Raw genomic sequence first — 19,610 nt, 5'->3', positions numbered from 1 at the left:
ACAAAGTTTGGAATCATTAAAACCATTACATAATTTCCTAAAGACCTAGTTTTCTCTTTTGGTTAAATTCTGGAGCCAATTCACCATAATCCACAATGTCTGCCTAAGAGATATGTACTGATGGACCAGACTATAATAAACAATTGTATGAAACTATATGCAAATCTTCATCTATTTGATTTCCTATGGTGCTAATTAGGCTGAGTTCATTTGAGTAATTATGGCTCTCACTAGACTGTGAGAACAAGGAATTACAAAAATTTTTTTTTCGTTATCACCAGCATATAGAACAGTGCCTGGCAGGAGCTTAAATAAATACATGCTGACTTTCACTGATTTTGGAAGCTCTACAGTGTTCTAGAATTTGAACCTATTAACACACTACCTTTCCAAACAGGAATATTTGGAAGTATTCACCATCTAAGGGGAATCCCTTTCAATTTGCACTCTGTTCAAGACAAGTCTCCATGACAATGGTAGATTATTTTACCAAGTATACTTCCTTCTATTTTATTCTTTACATTAAGGTCAAATACTGTAATCTACTAATTCATTTTAAAAGGAATCGTGCTTAATTTTGATATACACATGGAAGGCACCTCTATTTTCAGATTGTAAGCTCTCTATTGTATGCCTGGTACACAGCAGACATTTAATGTTTATTGATTGAAGAGGATAGTCTTTAGGACAGCATCTTGCTCTATAAATAAAATTATTTTTTTCCAAACCACTACTGATCAAAGAAATGCAAATTAAGACAACTCTGAGATACCACTACACATCTGTCAAGATTGTCTAAAATGAAAGGAAAAGATAATAGCGAATGTTTGGAGGGGATGTGGGAAAACTAGGACACTGATACACTGGTGGAGTTGTGAACAGATCCAAACATTGTGGAGAGCAGTTTGGAACTATGATCAAAAAGTTATCAAACTGTGCATATCCTTTGATCCAGCAGTGATTCTAAGATTATATCCCAAAGAGATCTTAAAGAAGGTAAAGGGATCTGTATATGCAAGAATGTTTGTGGCAACCCTCTTTGTAGTGGCTAGAAACTGGAAACTGAGTGGATGCCCGTCAGTTGGAGAATGGTTGAATAATTTATGGTATATGAATGTTATGCAATATTATTATTGTTTTGTAAGAAATGATCAACAGGATGATTTTAGAGAGGCCTGGAGAGACTTACATGAACTGATGCTAAGTGAAATGAACAGAACCAGATCATTATACATGGATACAAGACTATACAATGATCAATTCTGATGGACGTAGCTCTCTTCAATATTGAGATGACTCAAACCAGTTCCAATTGTTCAGTAACAAAGAGAGCCAAATATACCCAGAGAGAGAACCGTGACAACAGGATGTGGAACACAACATAGCATTCTCACTCTCTCTGTTATTTACTTTCATTGTGTTTTCTTTCTCAGTTTTTCTTTTTCTTCCTTCTTGATCTGATTTTTCTTGTGCAGCAAGATAACTATAAATATATATACATATATTGGGTCTAACATGTATTTCAACATATTTAACATTTATTGGACTACCTGACAGCTAGAGGAGGGGGTGGGAGGAAGGAGGGGAGAATTTGCAACAAAAGGTTATGCAAGAATCAATGTTGGAAAAATTACCCATGCATATGCTTTGTAAATAAAAAGCTTCAATTAAAAAACAACAACAACAAAAAACAAAACAAAAAATATTTTTATAGTCAACAAACATTAAATACAATCTTGTATATTCTATTTCTTTCAGTCAACTATATACCAATAAGGCTGCAATCTTCTATAAAATATTTTTTGGAAGTCTGACTATTCCTTTTCTCTACTTCCATCAAGAATGTAGACAATATTTGCATAGAATATTCCTATAAAAGTTTTGTAGAGATCAGAAAATAGGAAAGGTTGGTAGTTATTAATATTTCCTCAAGTGACTTTTTCCAGTCAGAAGTTCTATGGTTTTCCCCTCCAAGTATTTAACTCCCCTCTGTAATATGTCTAAAGAATTGATTCCTCAATACTATCAAAATGTGTTTCCTTGAGGACAGACCTCCTCTGTATATATTGGTCTAGACTAGCTGCATTTCCCATGTTTTCTCTGATGCCATTTCTACTTCGTTATGTATACAGTGAGTTATGATATTTACATTAAAAAATGGTAGTTTCATTGTCAATGATGAAGAAAAGCGTTTGTTAATAATAATTATCAAAAGTCTTTACCATTTCTTTACCTTTTCTGCTGTCTTCCTTATTTCTTCACTATAGGTTTTCAGGATGATTTGAATTAAAAACTTTTTATAAGCTTATGTTTTCTTTTACTTTCTTGCTCTTTTACAGGGTTGTTCCGTTTATTACCTTTTCTCCTTCTCCATGATAATTTGCACAGGAATCTATATTTTAAACTGGTGCTGCTATATATTGCTCTATCTCTATTTGGTAAGATCAAGTATTTGCTGCATAAGGCAATTTCTAGTTCTTTAAGGTCTCCCTCTTATGAAAGCTAATTTTTCATGGCTGTTTATCTTAGGAAATGGAGATTCTCTATATTAATATAGAATGTTTAAATAGTTTAGGTTACAACTGCCTCAATTGCAAGCCACTCTTTTTTGATCTTTCATTTAATGTCACTGACTGATTTCAAAATCATTTTCTTGCTAATACCAGTTATTTATCATTTGTTAGAAAATAGTTTACTTCACTTAGAAGAGGTTATTCAGCACTTCCTGAAAGACTGGATGAATTCTAGTCTGTAAATCTTTGATCTCTTATTTTTTCTCCTGAACTATGTTTTGTGATACACTTTTAAAATTCTCTTTCTCTATGTTCATCTTTGCAATGAAATCAGAGTATTAAATTTTACTGATTTAACACAGAGTGTTTTTTCTATCTACTCATTTGTTACAAGTGATGCTTATGCATAGGCTCCAACTGTTATTAAAGTAGCCTTCTTTTTTGCAAATGTTCATCAAGAGTATTGCGATCTGAGATCACAAAAAATCCCATATATTTCATATTACATCTGTAAATGCAAAACCAACTCTGCCAATTATTTTGTTTGGCATTTCTCTCTGAGATGAACCTATTAATCACCTTTCTTTTTACTTCTAATTTCCTTTTCTCTTCTAATTTCATTATAATGAAAATGTCAAGATAGGTAGGATTCAATTTGCTCAATAGTACATGTGTAATGTGCAAGAATGTTTGTGGCAGCCCTCTTTGTAGTGGCCAGAAACTGGAAACTGAGTAGATGCCCATCAACTGGAGAATGGCTGAATAAATTGTGGTATATGAATATTATGGAATATTATTGTTCTGTAAGAAATGACCAACAGGATGATTTCAAAAAGGCCTGGAGAGACTTACATGAACTGATGCTGAGTGAAATGAGCAGGGCCAGGAGATCATTATATATTTCAACAACAATACTATATGATGATCAATTCTGATGGACGTGGCCCTCTTCAACAATGAGATGAACCAAATCAGTTGCAATGGAGCAGTAATGAACTGAACCAGCTACACCCAGCTAAAGAACTCTGGGAGATGATTAAGAACCATTACATTGAATTCCCAATCCCTATATTTTTGCCTGCCTGCATTTTGGATTTCCTTCACAGGCTAATTGTACAATCATTTCAGAGTCTGATTATTTTTGTACAGCAAAATAACGGTTTGGTCATGTATACTTATTTTGTATTTAATTTATACTTTAATATATTTAACATGTATTGGTCATCCTGCCATCTAGGGGAGGGGGTGGGGGGAAGGAAGGGAAAAATTGGAACAAAAGGTTTGGCAATTGTCAGTGCTGTAAAATTACCCATGCATATAACTTGTAAATAAAAAGCTATTAAAAAAAAAATATATATATACTGATTACCTAGTCAAAGGGAGAAGGCGGGGGAAGGGAGGGAAAAAATTTGGAACACAAGGTTTTGCAAGAGTGAATTTTAAAAACCTGTCCATGTATATGTTTTGAAAATAAAAAGCTTTTATTAAAAAAAAAAAAAAAAAAAAAAAAGGCACCTGGTTTAAAGTATTTGAGCCTTAGCATTCCCTGATAACTTTCTTCAACACTGTCATACTGCTACAAAAATAGAAGGAGTTGTACATGACTGAAGGCTAGCTTATATTTTCCATTCCATCACAGATTGCCATTACGAAAGAATTCATAGCCATGTGGCCCAGACTATGGGCATCTATCTGCTTACTTAACTAGACTGAAACATATACATGGAAAACAGTGTGTTGCTAGGGCAGTACCAAATGACAGTTCTTACTAAAACTATAAATGAACATTCAACACTTATATAATTTAAATAACCATATTATATGATTTCAAAACACAATGAAGGAAATCTCAAATGATATTAACCTTTCTATTAATAGTAATTACATGGTTATTAAACTGATTTACTAAGAAAAAAAAAATTAATGCAGCACAATAATACCAAATGTAGAAAATCAAAATTAACTTCTCTTTAGTTTTCAGTTACTAAATAACATTTGCATGCATAAGAGATTTGATAAGAAATAAGATAGTCAAAGAAAAAGAGCAAATTTTAATTTCAGATTTGGAATAAAATTATATGTATGTACACACACACACACACACACAAACACACACACACACACACACACACACACACCACACAGAGAGAGAGGAGAGAACAAGCTCAAAATAGAAATGTTAAATTATCCAGATAATTCAAAGGCTGAATTCAACTGTCTACATTTTTTAGGTAAGTATTTCTTCAGACTGAATTCTCAATGGCTATCAATAAATTCCTGATACAAATATTTTCTATCTAGCCAAAACACTGTCTCCATGCTCTAGAAAGAGAAACTCAAAGAACATTAAAGATCCTACTCTAAATCCATGCTATTTTGTAGCTTTGTTTTTCAGAGTTATAAAAAGTTTTGTCTACCTGGTGCAGTAGATCTTATTGGTGGGGTTTTCCTTTTGGCCAAAAAATTCCTCAGCTGTGCCTGTTTCACAGGGGACAATTTAGCTGCAAGAAATCATATGAACCTATAAATGCTCAAGTCACTCAAAAATATATGTAGAACATAAAATAGAATTAAAAGGAAGAGTTGAAAGAAGAATTATCTTACCTGGTATTTTGGGTAGTGGCTTGGTGTGAGATTCAATGGTGGTTTTCATTAGAGCATTGCGCAAGCTTTCAAGGTCATTGTCAAAGCTGAAAAAAGGTATTAGACCATACAGAATTATACTATTCATTGAGAAGCCAATTTAGCTTATAGTAGTAGGTATCTACTATGTGTCAGACATTGAGGATATAAAGACAAAAACAGTACCTTCTCTCAAAGAATTTATGTAGATGAGTGCAGTAGTTACAACATACACAAATAAAAGAATATATATATATATATATATATATATATATATATGCAAGTAAAATAAAGATTCCTATAGAATACTAAATAATTAGGTTGGAGGGAGAATAATTGGGAGAATCAGGAAAGGCCTCATGTAGGAGGTGGCATTTAAGCTAAATCTTGAAAATATCTAGGAGTACCAAGAAGTGGAAGTAAAGAGCATGAATATTCCAGGCACAGGAGACACAGTTTTCAAAGGCAACTGAAAGATAGAATGTGTATGGGGCACAGCAAAAAGTCAGATAGCCTGGCACTCAAAGCACATGAAAGAGAGTAAGGAATGATCACCTAGGAAGAGGCTGAAGCTTGAATGTGAAAGGCTTTAAACGCCAAATATATGCATTTAAATGTTATCCCAGAGGTAATAAAAAGCCACTAAATTTTCTTGAGCCAAGGAGTATATTTATCCCATTAAGAAAATAAATATGATATAAATGAAGCCAAAAGTGTACACTTATCACAAACTACTGGCCCAGCCAACCTCAACAGTGAAGCTAGAAAGGGGTGAAGTAAAAGCATCCTAAGTTCTTCCTTCTCCTCCCCCAGCTTCTTCAAAAAGATCTACAAAACACACCAGTCCTAATAGTGCCAGGAAAATTAAAAAAATATATATTATTTTTTCCAGCTGAGATTGGCAAAGGGGAAACAGAGAGGTTTATGCAAAATGATGGAGTTGGGTATGGGGTAGGAGCACGGTGTAAAACATTCTAGCACAGGAAGAGTCTATGTAAAAAGAAGTCCTAGATCCAGACTGAGTAAGATATAGATATAAACACACAAACTTGTGTAGGATATAGAACATACCAGCTGGTAGGTCTCACTCACTACCTATTTTCTGGGTCATATATCATGGATGGACTAAGAAGACTTGAAAATAGGGAGTGCCATCACAGATTGAGAAGGAAATGTAGAAGCAAATGGTAGCTGTGTGATTCTGACCCCCAAGTGGAGAGAGCACCATCTTAGTTCTAGTTTCTTGTCTAGTCTGAAGTGTACAGAAAAGTAATTGGAGTGTATATCCCAGTCCAAAGGGGATGTCTACTGCTCTGTCACTCTGAAATAACAAGGTTTCTAGTTACATGCTTGTGGTTAAGTGTACTAATAATCTACTCAAATTATAACTGGAGGAAAACTATAGTTTGTTCAAAACACCAGGCCAGGAAATTGTACAACTGAGGCAACTGGGGCAGTAATCAGATTTTGATCTGGATCAGAACACTTTGGAAGCATTGAAAACACAATTCTCAATATTTCAAGAAAGTACCAGCAAGACCAGCAAAGATATTCCTCCCAGATGGGAAAAGAGCCTGGTGCTAAATAAGCCATTCTATAGACAGGAAGTAAGCTAGAAGAGTCATCAAATAAAAAAGAATCCCACTATAAAAAACTATTATGGTGACAAAGACACTCAAGACACAACCACAGAAGAAGAGAATGACTTCAAAACATTTACAAACAAAGCTGCAAGGAGAATATCATATATATATATATATATATATTCTTAATTAGAATTTGGGGAAGAGTTTAAAACTGCTTTTTTTTTTTTAAATAGCCTTTTATGTACAGGTTATATGTATGGGTAACTTTACAGCATTGACAATTGCCAAACCTCTTGTTCCAATTTTTCCTCTCCTTCCTCTCACCCCCCCCAGATGGCAGGATGACCAGTAGATGTTAAATATATTAAAATATAAATTAGATACATAATAAGTATACATGACCAAACTGTTATTTTTGCTGTACAAAAAGAATCGGACTCTGAAATATTGTACAATTAGCCTGTGAAGGAAATCAAAAATGCAGGTGGGCAAAAATATAGGGATTGGGAATTCAATGTAATGGTTTTTAGTCATCTCCCAGAATTCTTTCACTGGGCGTAGCTGGTTCAGTTCATTACTGCTCCATTGGAACTGATTTGGTTCATCTCATTGCTGAGGATGGCCAGGTCCATCAGAATTGGTCATCATATAGTATTGTTGTTGAAGTATATAATGATCTCTTGGCCCTTTTTGTAAAACTGCTTTTCTAAACGAAATAAGTGTTAGATGACACACACACAAACAGAACTAAGAGTCATGGAATAAAGAAATGAAAAAAGAATTAACAGTTTGGCAGAAGAGATATAAAACTCTGCCAAAGCAACAAACTATTTGAAAATTAAAATGGACAAAATAGAAGCTAATAATTTCCTTAGACAACAAGAAATATTAAAATAAAATTTAAAGATTGAAAAAAAATAAAAGAAAATATAAACTATCTCAGAGTAAAAACACACACACACAAACTCAGAAAGTAGATCAAAGAGAATTTAATAATCAATGGGATATCTGAAAATTAACGATTATCCCTCCCACTCCATTTCATTTCATGAAATCTTGTGATGACTGTGTTAACACCCTGGATACCTTAGAATCAGTCCGAATCAGGATAAGTAAAAGTCCTTAGTCTTTACTCTTGGTCTTTAGAGGTAAGATTGAATTGGATGGAAGCAAAATCTCTGCGACCTTCCTTCTTCCTCTCCGGCCCAGAGTGACACTGGCTAGTCTTACTCCATCCCCTAGTCCCTCCTACAATTCTCTGTATACACCAATTATCAAGCCAGGATATCCCAGGATAGTGGGAAGGGCCATTTTCCAAGTATATGCTTATAGAGTATTGTCCAATTGGTAATTAGCCTTAAGTGCTCGGTTGTCCGGACCTCAGTGCATGAACTCTACAAAATCTTAAAAAGAAAACTGCCCATTATGTCCCAAAGAGATTTTAAAGAAGGGAAAGGGACCTATATGTGCAAGAATGTTTGTGGCAGCCCTGTTTGTAGTGGCCAGAAACTGGAAACTAAGTAGATGCCCATCAATTGGAGAATGGCTGAATAAACTGTGGTATATGAATATTATGGAATATTACTTTTTGGTAAGAAATGACCAGCAGGATGAGTTCAGAAAGGCCTGGAGAGACTTAACAGGAACTGATGCTGAGTGAAATGAGCAGGACCAGGAGATCATTATATACTTCAACAAAAATATTATATGATGATCAATGAGATGAACCAAATCAGTTCCAATAGAACAGTAATGAATTGAACCAGCTACACTCAGCAAAAGAACTCTGGGAGATGACTATGAACCACTACATAGAATTCCCAATCCCTCTATTTTTGTCAGCCTACATTTCTGATTTCCTTCACAGGCTAATTGTACAATATTTCAAAGTCAAAGAATATTTCAATTCTTTTTGTACAGCAAAATAACTGTTTGGACATGTATACATTGTATTGTATTTAATTTATACTTTAACATATTTAACATGTTTTGGTCAACGTGACATTTGGGGGAAGGAGAGGAAAAGTTGGAACAAAAAATTTTGCAATTGTCAATGCTGAAAAATTACCTATGCATATATCTTGTAAATAAAAAGCTATAATTAAAAAAGAAAAAGAAAACTGCCCAGATCTTTTAGAACTAGAGGGCAAAGCAAAAAAAAGAAAAAATTCACCAGTCATCTCTCCTGAAAGAATGCCCCAAATGAAAAGTCTCAGGAAAATTATAGTTAAAATTCAAAGCTTCCACATCAATGTAAAAATACTGCAACAGTCAGAAAGAAATAATTCAAATAATCAGGAGCCAGAGTCAAGATCACACATGGTTTAGCAGCCAACATTATCAAGAAGCAGAAAGCTCAGAATATAATATTTCAGAAGACAAAGTATTAGCTTATAAACTAAAACAAACTCTAATCTGATTGGGGGGGGGGGAGGGGTGGGAATGGACTTTTAATGAAACAGGACTCCCAACCATTCCTGATGAAAAAACCTGAGCCATGTAAAAATTTTGAGTGGAAAAAAAGGAATCAAGAAAAACTTTAAAAAAGTAAACATGAATGAACTAAACAAGAATAAACTGTCTATATTCTAATATAGAAAAATGACACCTAAGTCTCCACAGAATACTATCAACATCAGAAGTCATAGAGGGAATCTAAGAGAAAAGACCTGGAATGGGCTATATGATATTTTGATGATATTAAAGAAAAATGGAAAGAGAGTGAAAAGAGGGAAGGAAAGGAAGGTTAGGAAAAGTTAGCTCAGTTCAATAGGCTACAAAAAATAATTATAAAGAAGGAGGAAGGAATAGGAGCAGAGGATGATTTCTGAATCTCATTCTCCTCTGAACTAGTTAAAGGAGCAAAGAATACAGCTGGGTAAATGAACAATTTTACTCCACAAGTAAAGGGGATGGAAAGGGAAGAATGAAATGGGAACAGAAAAGAGATTAGATAAAAAGAGGATTTAGACCTGTGCAAAACAAACTGTAACTAAGGATTTCCCAAAAAAATTTATACCTCTTTTAGAAGTGACAGAAAATCAATTAAGGAATGGTTAAACAAGGCATAGTATACAAATGTGGTGATTTCAAAGAAACCTGAGAAATCTAAGATGGACTAATGCAGAATAAAGTGATCAGAACCAGAACAATTCGTATGACGACATCAATATTATAAAGACAAATAACTTTGAAAGACTTCAGAACTCTGACCAGTCATTATAATGATAAGCCATGACTTCACAGGATTCATAATGAAACTTACTTATTCACCTTTTGATGAGAGGTAAAAGAATCGGAGCCTAAAATGAAACATTTCTTTGATCAATAAAGAATCTGTAATAAGGGTTTACTTTTTCTTCTTATTTGGGAGTTGGAGGTGGGAGAGAAAGATGGCAGATTTCTATTAAATGGAAAAAAAATTTAATAAAGGAAGAAGACAAAATTCTGTGTCAGTAGTTTCCAATCTGTGGGTTCAGAACCTTGGGATGTGTTTGTGTGTATGTGTAGGGGTCCAGAAATCCATATTTATATGACATTTTACAAATAAACAAAAACATTAAATTCTATATGCAAATATTATTTTCTAAGTGTATAACCGATAGAGCAGCAAGGTGGTAGAGTAGACCGTGCAATAGGTCACCAAATGGGAAGACCTGAAATAAAATCTAACATTAGACACTAGCTGTGTGACTTTATGTGCTGTGAGTGTTGAGTGAATGAAAAGAAATCATTATAACAGATAAAAACAATCCTACTAAATTCTTTAAATCTCATTCAAAAAAAGGATCAAAAGGTATTGTTTAGGGGACTTCATGTAGTAAATGATGCACATGGTCCCTTATTTGAAAACTAGCTTCACAATGAAAGAAAACAATTTATTTCTGAAAAGCAAAATATTAACCCATCCCATAATCATTTTCATTTAAATTGTGAAATAATTATAGAACTAATGAATGTCAGGTAATACATGCAGGCTGAAGTCCTTAATAAAACAGCTATTGAGGAAGTATCCTTTTCCTGATAGTCATCTATCTCATAAACTACTTGAGTACACAATTCTGGAGAGAATCATCCCAAAGACCTATTCCATTCCCATCCCCAATTTATTCACATACCTCTGAGTACTGCTCTGAGAAGGGCTTTCATTGGGTATGCTCCACTGAGAGGTTTGATTATAAAGTCGGAGCTGCTGTAAACTGTCTACCAGATGATTCAACCTCTTCCTCTGCTGGTTGATTATCTCCCGGTTGTTGGCAAGAGTGTTAAATAGTGTCTCTCGCTCTGGAACAAGCAGACGCCTGTTGACAGTAATGAGAAATCTTTAAAATTTTAGGGACTATTGGTTTAATCCATGACAACCACATACCAAATGATTTCATGTTACACTTTTTCAAGTCTTTTTTCTCTCTCACTCTTCCCAATTGCTTCCCCAAACCAATTATGACTGCGTACTGTCTCCCTAGATAAAGGTAGGTCAGCTATCACTTCCTAGTTGAGCATTTCAGTGGGATACTCAAAGGCCGAGGAAACATTTGGAAAAGAGATTATTAATAATAGCATCATCTAGAAAATCTGAAAGAGAGGAGGCCATCATGAAGGAGAATAAAGAATGCTCTGTCATCTTATCAACACTCACTTTTGTTTCTTCTTCTCTTCCAGATGTCTGTCCCACTCCAGATCTAGAACATCATTCACATCTTGGACTGCAAATTTAACATATTGATGAAGACGACGAATTTCCTATTGAGAAAAAAAAAGTCTTAAAGAAAACTGACTCATTTTCCAGCTTGAACAACAGCTCAAATTAAAGGCATTTTAAAGAAAATTGATAAAATACCCATAGTAATTTCATAACACAGGGGTCTAAATTTGTTGTATGAAAAAAATGCTAGAATCAGGGGTTACCCATGCATATGTCTTGTAAATAAAAAGCTATAATAAATAAATAAATAAAAATAAAAAATATAGCTATTCTGGAAAACAGGTCATGGGAGATAATAAATCTTGGACGTTATACTTCAAGAAATTATATGCGAAAGCCAATCTATGAGAACCAGAGGGCAAAATGAAAAGCGAAAAACTACTTATCAGTTTCTCAATAAAACTCCCCAAAGTAAAAGGCCTAGGAATGTAAAGTCAAAATCCATACTTTTCACTTGAAAGAAAAAATTCTGCAAGGATACAGAAAAAACCAGGTCATGTACCAAAGAGCCAGAGTTAGGCTCACACAAGACCTAGTTACTTCTACTATAAACAAGAGGGATCTTAGAATACATTATTCCAATAACAAAAGTATAGGCTTACAACCAAGAGCAACTTACCCTATAAAGCTAGGGGATGAGAGGGGGAGGGAGGGGAATAAACCTTTAAAAGTATAAAGCACTTTCAAGAATTTCTTAGGTAAAAGCCAAAAAAGAATTAGAAAGGTGAATTTTTTTAAGCACATGAAAGGTTTTATATGATGTAGTTCTAATATTCTAACAGGAAGAACATAAAAATATCCTTTTAAAACTTTCAAAGGGTACTGAAAAAGTTAAATTAACAAAAACAGAGGAGCTGGGGGAAGATTAGGTCCATTTGAGTGTTTTAAGTGAAAAAAGAGAAAGGAAAGTATAAGGAATACACAGTGGTAGAAAAGAGGAAAGGGTTGTAAATAAAAAGCTATAATAAAAAAGAAAAAAGAAGAGGAAAGGGGAATGGAACCTGCTATTTTTAATAACTGAGGTTTGTGAGAAAGGAGTAGAGGGTGAGGGGGAACAAGCATCAGATGAACTTCATGCTTATATCTGAACCAGAAAACTGAGTTGATCTCACACACACACACACACACACACACACACACACCATTTTAGTGTAGAAATACATCAAATTAAACATAAGGAAAAATGGATAGAAAAGGGGTTAAGATTAAGGAGGATGATAGTGGAGGAGGGAATAGCTGTGACAAAACCAATTTTCTGATCTGAAGAGAGGAGTAAAAGATAAAAAAAGAAAAGAATGAGAATGTAAGAAGTTGTTTTAAACCACCTCCTATACAATTGGGAAATGGCTCAATAAATAATAGTATGCTAATTTAATGTGATATACTTCTGCCATAAGAAATGGCAAAAGAGACAACTGCAGAGCATCCTTGGAAGTGATAGAGAATGAAAAACAGTAACACAGAAGAACAATTTCTACAAAGATAACAAGATTTAAAAAATTAGAAAGACTAAAAAATTGCTAATGAACGCAATGTCCAAATCGTGTTTCCAGAGGACCAATGAGGCAGTGTTACTCATCTGACAATGAGAGAGAAGTGATGAACACAAAATGCAGAAAGAGGCATACATTTTTTACATAGCCATTATGTGAATGTATTTTGTTTAACTAGGCTTATTTGGTACAAAGGTTCTTTTCTATCTTTTTAATTTAAAAAAAATCGAGGGGAAAGGAGACGTTAGTAATAGTAATGTCTCCTCACAATTTTCAGAAGAAAAAATTTTAAACTTTAATAGATGAAAAGAAATAAAAATTAAAATTTAAAACCCCCAGTTTTTTCTGGATTGGCAAAAAATTAGAAATTGAAGAGATGATAACTGGAAATGGGTGAACAAGTTATGGTACATGATTGTAATAAAATAAGACTTTACGAACAAATACTATCTACTGTCAGACGAGAACTGATAAACTTGGAGTGTAGATAGAAGCACATTTTTTCTTTACTCGCTTTATTTTTCTTGCTTTTTGGGGCTGGGCAATATGGCTAAAAGTGAAAATATATTTTGCACAACTTCACGTAGATCATGGGTATTGTGTTTCTCAATGAGTAAGAGAGATATGAAGGAAAATAAAGAATTTGGAACGGAAAATAAAAATAAAATTTAAATTAAAAAAAGCAATGTCCTCTCATCTTCACCACTAAGGGAAAAAAAGAGAACCATTGAAATATTTCTTTTAACTAAACAAAAGAGAACATAAGGAAATTCAGAAGAATGCAAAGACAAGACAGTTTTGAAAGTAATATATAGAATTTACACACACATTTTAAAGCAAGCAGCATAAATTAGAAATTCAGAATGTTGTTTTCATATTCTAATTGTGTATACAGAAATGTGCTTTTTGGGGGATTTAAGTTCAGAATGATTTTCATTTTAAATAGGAAACAAGTAGCGATAGGGCATTAAGAGGGAGAATAATATTGGGGAGAGAAAAATCAGAAGCAAAATACTTCCTTGATCCCGAAGTGTGGATTAAAAAGAAAAAAAAAAAAGAACTAAAATTTAGAATGGTGCTCATAAAATATGGAGTGTCTGAGCAAATCACTGTACATAAAAAAAAGGAATAATACTGTACCATAAGAAATGACAAAAGATGAGTGTAGAGGATCTTGGGTAAGATGCAGAATGAAGGGAGCAGCAGCAGAACAATTTATCCTAGGACAACACTGTAAATAAAAATAAAGACTAACTGTGTTCCCAAAGGACTCCTAAGAAAACATGTTACTTTCTTCCAGACAAAGGTGATGGACTCAAGATACAGAGACATTCATTATTAATCAGAGAAATGCAAATTAAGACAACTCTACGATACCACTACACACCTGTCAGATTGGCTAAGATGACAGGAAAAAATAATGATGATTGTTGGAGGGGATGTGGGAAAACTGGGACATTGATGCATTGTTGGTGGAGTTGTGAACGAATCCAACCATTCTGGAGAGTAGTTTGGAATTATGCTCAAAAAGTTATCAAACTGTGCATACCCTTTGATCCAGCAGTGTTACTACTGGGATTATATCCCAAAGAGATTATAAAGAAGGGAAAGGGACCTGTATGTGCACGAATGTTTGTGGCAGCCCTTTTTGTAGTGGCTAGAAACTGGAAACTGAATGGATGTCCATCAGTTGGAGAATGGCTGAATAAATTGTGGTATATGAAAATTATGGAATATTACTGTTCTGTAAGAAATGACCAACAGGATGATTTCAGAAAGGCCTGGAGAGACTTACACGAACTGATGCTGAGTGAAATGAGCAGGACCAGGAGATCATTATATACTTCAACAACAATACTAGATGATGACCAGTTCTGATGGACCTGGCCATCCTCAGCAACGAGATCAACCAAATCATTTCCAATGGAGCAGTAATGAACTGAACCAGCTAGGCCCAGAGAAAGAACTCTGGGAGATGACTAAAAACCATTACATTGAATTCTCAATCCCTGTATTTATGCCCACCTGCATTTTTGATTTCCTTCACAAGCTAATTGTACAATATTTCAGAGTCTGATTCTTTTTATACAGCAAAATAATGTTTTGGTCATGTATACTTATTGTGTATCTAATTTATATTTTAATGTATTTAACATCTACTGGTCATCCTGCCATCTAGGGGAGGGGGTGGGGGGTAAGAGGTGAAAAATTGGAACAAGAGGTTTGGCAATTGTTAACGCTGTAAAGTTACCCATGCATATATAATCTGTAAATAAAAGGCTATTAAATTAAAAATAAAAAATAAAAAAAAGATACAGAGACATATGTTTTGACATTTGGATATTGTGTAGATTCCTTCTTCCTAAATATGCCTCTTTGTTACAAAGACTTTCCATCCCTTTATCTCAGTTTTGAATCTGGAGAAGAAAGAGTCTATTGTACTAATATTTTTAAAAAGAGGGCTACTGAAAAATTATTTTAACACACAGAAAAGAAGAAAGCTCAGAAAATCAGGATAGTTTTGAAAGTGATGTCTGGAATCCATTATATACATTTTTAAAAAGCTTTATCAATAATGGAAGATTCATGATTTCATATATAATCAGATTTTTATTTCCTTCTATGAATATGCAAATGTCCTTTTTGGGGGCATTTAAAAATCAAAATAAAAAATAAAATTTAGACCAAAAAACCCCCTACTCGCATCACCACCTAAAATTCTTCACTTGCTGATATTACGTTTGCTGCATGATATTCCTCTAATAGAATTCAATTCTTTGGATTATATGGTGTTCTCTAAAATTCTGATACCTCTAGATAGGGTAACACATTGAAAAAACTTAGTGTAAATGTATTTAATCAAACTGCTTTTCTCAGTAGGTGTCTACCTGCTTTGCTATCATGTGCTTTTGCTCTCAACTCTCCTTTTCCGGTTTCTCAACAATTTGGGAATTTTCCATCAGATTCTGGCACTTGTATAGAAGTCATTTAGTTCTATGCACTGCTACTCATGAAATTAATGGCAATGTGGTGAGCCATTATAAACCATCAAATAACATGATCAAGCATTAACTGAAGAAAAAAAAAGCTCCAGTAATCTTGCAGATTTTTGGAACCTACTAGCAAGACTGAAAAATGCCTGTCATTTCTATTAGCTTTGATCAGTCATATCTTTATTTATAAGAACATAACATCAGCACACTAACAAAATACAAAGAGTAGCATTATACATTAAAGTTAAGCTCATTTTCCTACAACTTTTTTTCTTCTCTGCTTGGTCTTCACAATATCAGTCATAAATGTTCTAACCTAAGATTTGGAGCCTTATGTGAAAACTTCATACAGACCAAAGGGCAAGAAAGACCATTGTATATTGAGTATAAACTATTATCTTTCTACTCAAATCTTGTGTTTTATTTCAATCTGTTCGAAAAAATGTTATGATGCACTTAAATTTTTAACTGAAAAAGTCACATGGCCGTTTTAAAAGAAGTTGTGTTATAAGGATACAAAAGAGTTCAATATTTAGTATTTAAGGAATAAATATAAGCACAATAAATGAATTTCAAGAAACTACTGAGGGGAAGGGTGGAGACCTTTTCTTTTGAGAAAGAATAATTATTTCCTTTTGATTGGGAAACCAATAATTAGAGGAAATGTTGCATAACTTTCTCTACATGGTCTCACAGTGAAAGAAACAGAAAATAAAACCAACAAAACTAGTTGGAACTCACTAGGGCTTTTCCTCTGCAAAATTTTAAGGAGACAACTGCTCTCTGGCTTAATGGAGATAAATCCCATAGAAGAGAAACCTGAAAGGATTTCTGTTTTCAAGATGCCCTGAATCCTCAAAAAGGCTTTTCACTAAAATAGAAGTATCCACTGTCTTTTTCTAACAAGAAGTAACTTTTCATTTCCTCAGAGGAAAGAATGATGAGAGGAAAAGTTCTGAATAAAGGGAAGAGGTTGCCCCTGCTGTGAATGTTCCTGTCACTGTCCCAAATCTGGACAATCTTGTAGGAAAGTAGACACAAGCAGAAGGGCAACCAGATTGAAGAGCTAACAAAAGATCCACTGACTAAGGATCTCAGACCTAAAGATAGAAAGATTTAGGGAGAACTGAAAGAAGAGTTCTATACTTACACCTGAGGAATAAACCTCAGATTAAGCAGTAATGGAAAACAATAACGAATACCTCCTTATTCCATTAAATCTAAATCTATCACTATAGCTTTTTCTTTCTTTCTTTTTTTTGTTGGGCAATTGGGGTTAAGTGATTTGCCCAGGGTCACACAGCTAGGAAATGTTAAGTGTCTGAGACCAGATTTGAACTCAAGTCCTCCTGACTTCAGGGCTGGTGCTCTATCTACTGCACCACATAGCTGCTCCCCCTCCCCCCCGCCCCCCCCCACTAAAGCTTTTTCAGTACCATATTTTGATATTTAATTGTCTGATCAAAGAGTTGAAAAAAATGTGTTAAGTGACTAGAGGTAGCATGATATAGTGAATAAGCAGGCCTTGGACTTTTAATCAGGAAGACCCGGGTTCAAATTCTATCTCTGATACAGCTGTGTGAGCCTAGGCAAATCACCTATTCTCCCTGGGCCTGCTTCCTCATCTACACTAGAAGGGAATTAGATTCAATAGCCTCTCAGGACTCTTCCAGCTCTGACTCTACAATCCCTCGATCCTGTGACTACTGAGGGAACCGCCTCTGTTCCCTCACTGAGAAAGGGAAAAATTTAACATTAGGAAGAATCCCTGCGTCCATAAAATGTAAAATCTACCAAGAGGGCAGATACATACAGAATTTTAAGTCTGGTTTATTTGTGTGTTTGTTTTTAACAGAAAAAGTGTTCATTGAAAAGAAAAGCTAACTTTTCTTTCTACTACAGACAGAATTCTATCTAGATAGATTATACTTCTTTCTACTGCAGATATTTGAATTAGAAGATCATAACCAATGTTCCTCATCTAACTTATGGAATATATCCTAATGGCCAGTTAAGGAAGAAGAGAAAATAAATAGTTCCAAGAATGTCACTTTAAGCAGAATAGTGTTAGAATTTTGTGACAAATTTATTATATATTTAAAAAAAACCAAAGCATAAAATAAAGATTATGGGTAATTTTTTTCTGTTCTTTATATAAAGAAAAGAGTCTATTTGTCAATGTTCATCAAATCCATATAACAATTATTTTTCAAGAAGAGTGTTAGTCATCATCTGTAGTGATGACAAGCTTCATATAAGAACTAAAAAGCCCATTTCTCCAAGTATCCTACCTGAAGCTGAGCTTCACTCTTAGGATCCAGTGGTCTTTTATAGAGTAAATGAAGATATCCAGAGTCATGATTTCTTTCATTCTGTTCTCTTGCCTCTTCAACCCCTGCAAAACCCTCTAGTAAGGTGGTCTTCAGGGTGCTAATATCTCCATGAAGAGACTTAAAAAAAAAAAAAAAAAAGAAATGTAATGATGAAGAAAAATGTTTTCATCCTTTTTTTAAATGAGTAGATAATGTCAACAAAAAGATTAATTAGGTTAGATTATTTGGTAAAAATAAAGGAAAAAAAGGGACTGGTGGGAATCATTTAAAAAGTAATGAATTTCCAAACTCAAAGACTAAACTGCTGATTCAAATCAAAAGAGAAAGAATCAAATGCATATGCAATGTAGGAAACAATGACATTCATCTACTTCATCTCTGAGGTGATGAAGCATTAATACTCAACAAGTCAGTTCAATCTAGGGAAAAGATGAATATATACCTCTGTTGTCTCTTTAATCTCCAGGAGAAAGGTGTGTAAGTCTTCTGATTCTGTCCGTAGCATCTTCATCTCCTCAGGGGTGCCAACTTGGAAACAGGCTTTCGAAGTTCGGGCTTTTAGCTCTTCCATCTCCTTTTGGAAATGTGCAATCTACACAATCAAGTTAGTGAGAAAAATCAAACCAAAAATGAGATGAGATTTAATTAGTGTAGAACTGATTAATCAAAAGAGAAAACAGGTTAAGTATTTTATACATCAGCCACATTAATCAATATTGTTTTAGATTATTTAAAACAATTAGATAATATAAGGCTGAATATTGCTGTGGTGTAGGAAATGAAGAGTTGGTGAATTTAGACAAGTATGGAAAGGCTTGGACTTATAAAAGATGATGGTATCCCCTTCCAGAGAAACAGAGGACAAACAAGTATAATACAGCCTTACACGGGTATATATGAATGTACCTATGTATATATGTGTATGATTACAGATATCCTTATGTGTGTGTAAATATGTGAGTGCAAATATATATGTGAATACAGATATGTATGTCAGTGCATATATAATATGCACGCACATACACCCACACCCACACCCACACCCACATTTAACTATAGCCTTCAAGGAAGTGGGGGGAGGAAAGGGAAAAAAAAAAAGAATAAAGTAAAAAGTGAACATAAAAGAACAAAAGAAAACCTATAAGGAAGCAAAGAAGAGATGGACATCTCTGAAGACAAGAAGTGATATTTATTATATTGCTTTTTGAAATGGAAATTTATTATCTCATATTTTGAATTTTCTCATGTTCTGTGCACATGGAAATCTTTTTCTCTTTTTCTATTTTGAATTCAAGTTTTAAATAAATAAATAACTTACTTATCTACTATAGTATTGTGGATCAGCTTCCAGGGAAATGAGCCAAG

At 34.1% G+C, this 19,610-nt stretch overlaps 1 protein-coding gene across 4 annotated transcripts in view; it reads right to left on the bottom strand.

The window, feature by feature from the left end:
* The window catches only part of NUP214 (nucleoporin 214), a 97,456-nt gene that overhangs the window by 55,718 nt on the left and 22,128 nt on the right, over positions 1-19,610 (bottom strand). For all 4 annotated transcript variants that reach the window (XM_031954852.1, XM_031954853.1, XM_031954854.1 and 1 more), the window contains 6 exons: positions 18,688-18,837; positions 18,204-18,362; positions 11,361-11,464; positions 10,840-11,022; positions 5,118-5,203; positions 4,931-5,014 (listed from right to left, as the gene is read on the bottom strand). In XM_031954852.1, the coding sequence (XP_031810712.1) occupies positions 4,931-5,014; positions 5,118-5,203; positions 10,840-11,022; positions 11,361-11,464; positions 18,204-18,362; positions 18,688-18,837 (766 nt within the window). The remainder of the gene's footprint in view (positions 1-4,930; positions 5,015-5,117; positions 5,204-10,839; positions 11,023-11,360; positions 11,465-18,203; positions 18,363-18,687; positions 18,838-19,610) is intronic.

The sequence above is a fragment of the Sarcophilus harrisii genome, chromosome 2 (genome assembly GCF_902635505.1).
Source record: "Sarcophilus harrisii chromosome 2, mSarHar1.11, whole genome shotgun sequence".
Lineage (NCBI taxonomy): Eukaryota > Metazoa > Chordata > Mammalia > Dasyuromorphia > Dasyuridae > Sarcophilus > Sarcophilus harrisii.
The sequence above is the reverse complement of the archived record's forward strand: the minus strand, read 5'-3'. Positions and strand labels throughout refer to the sequence as shown.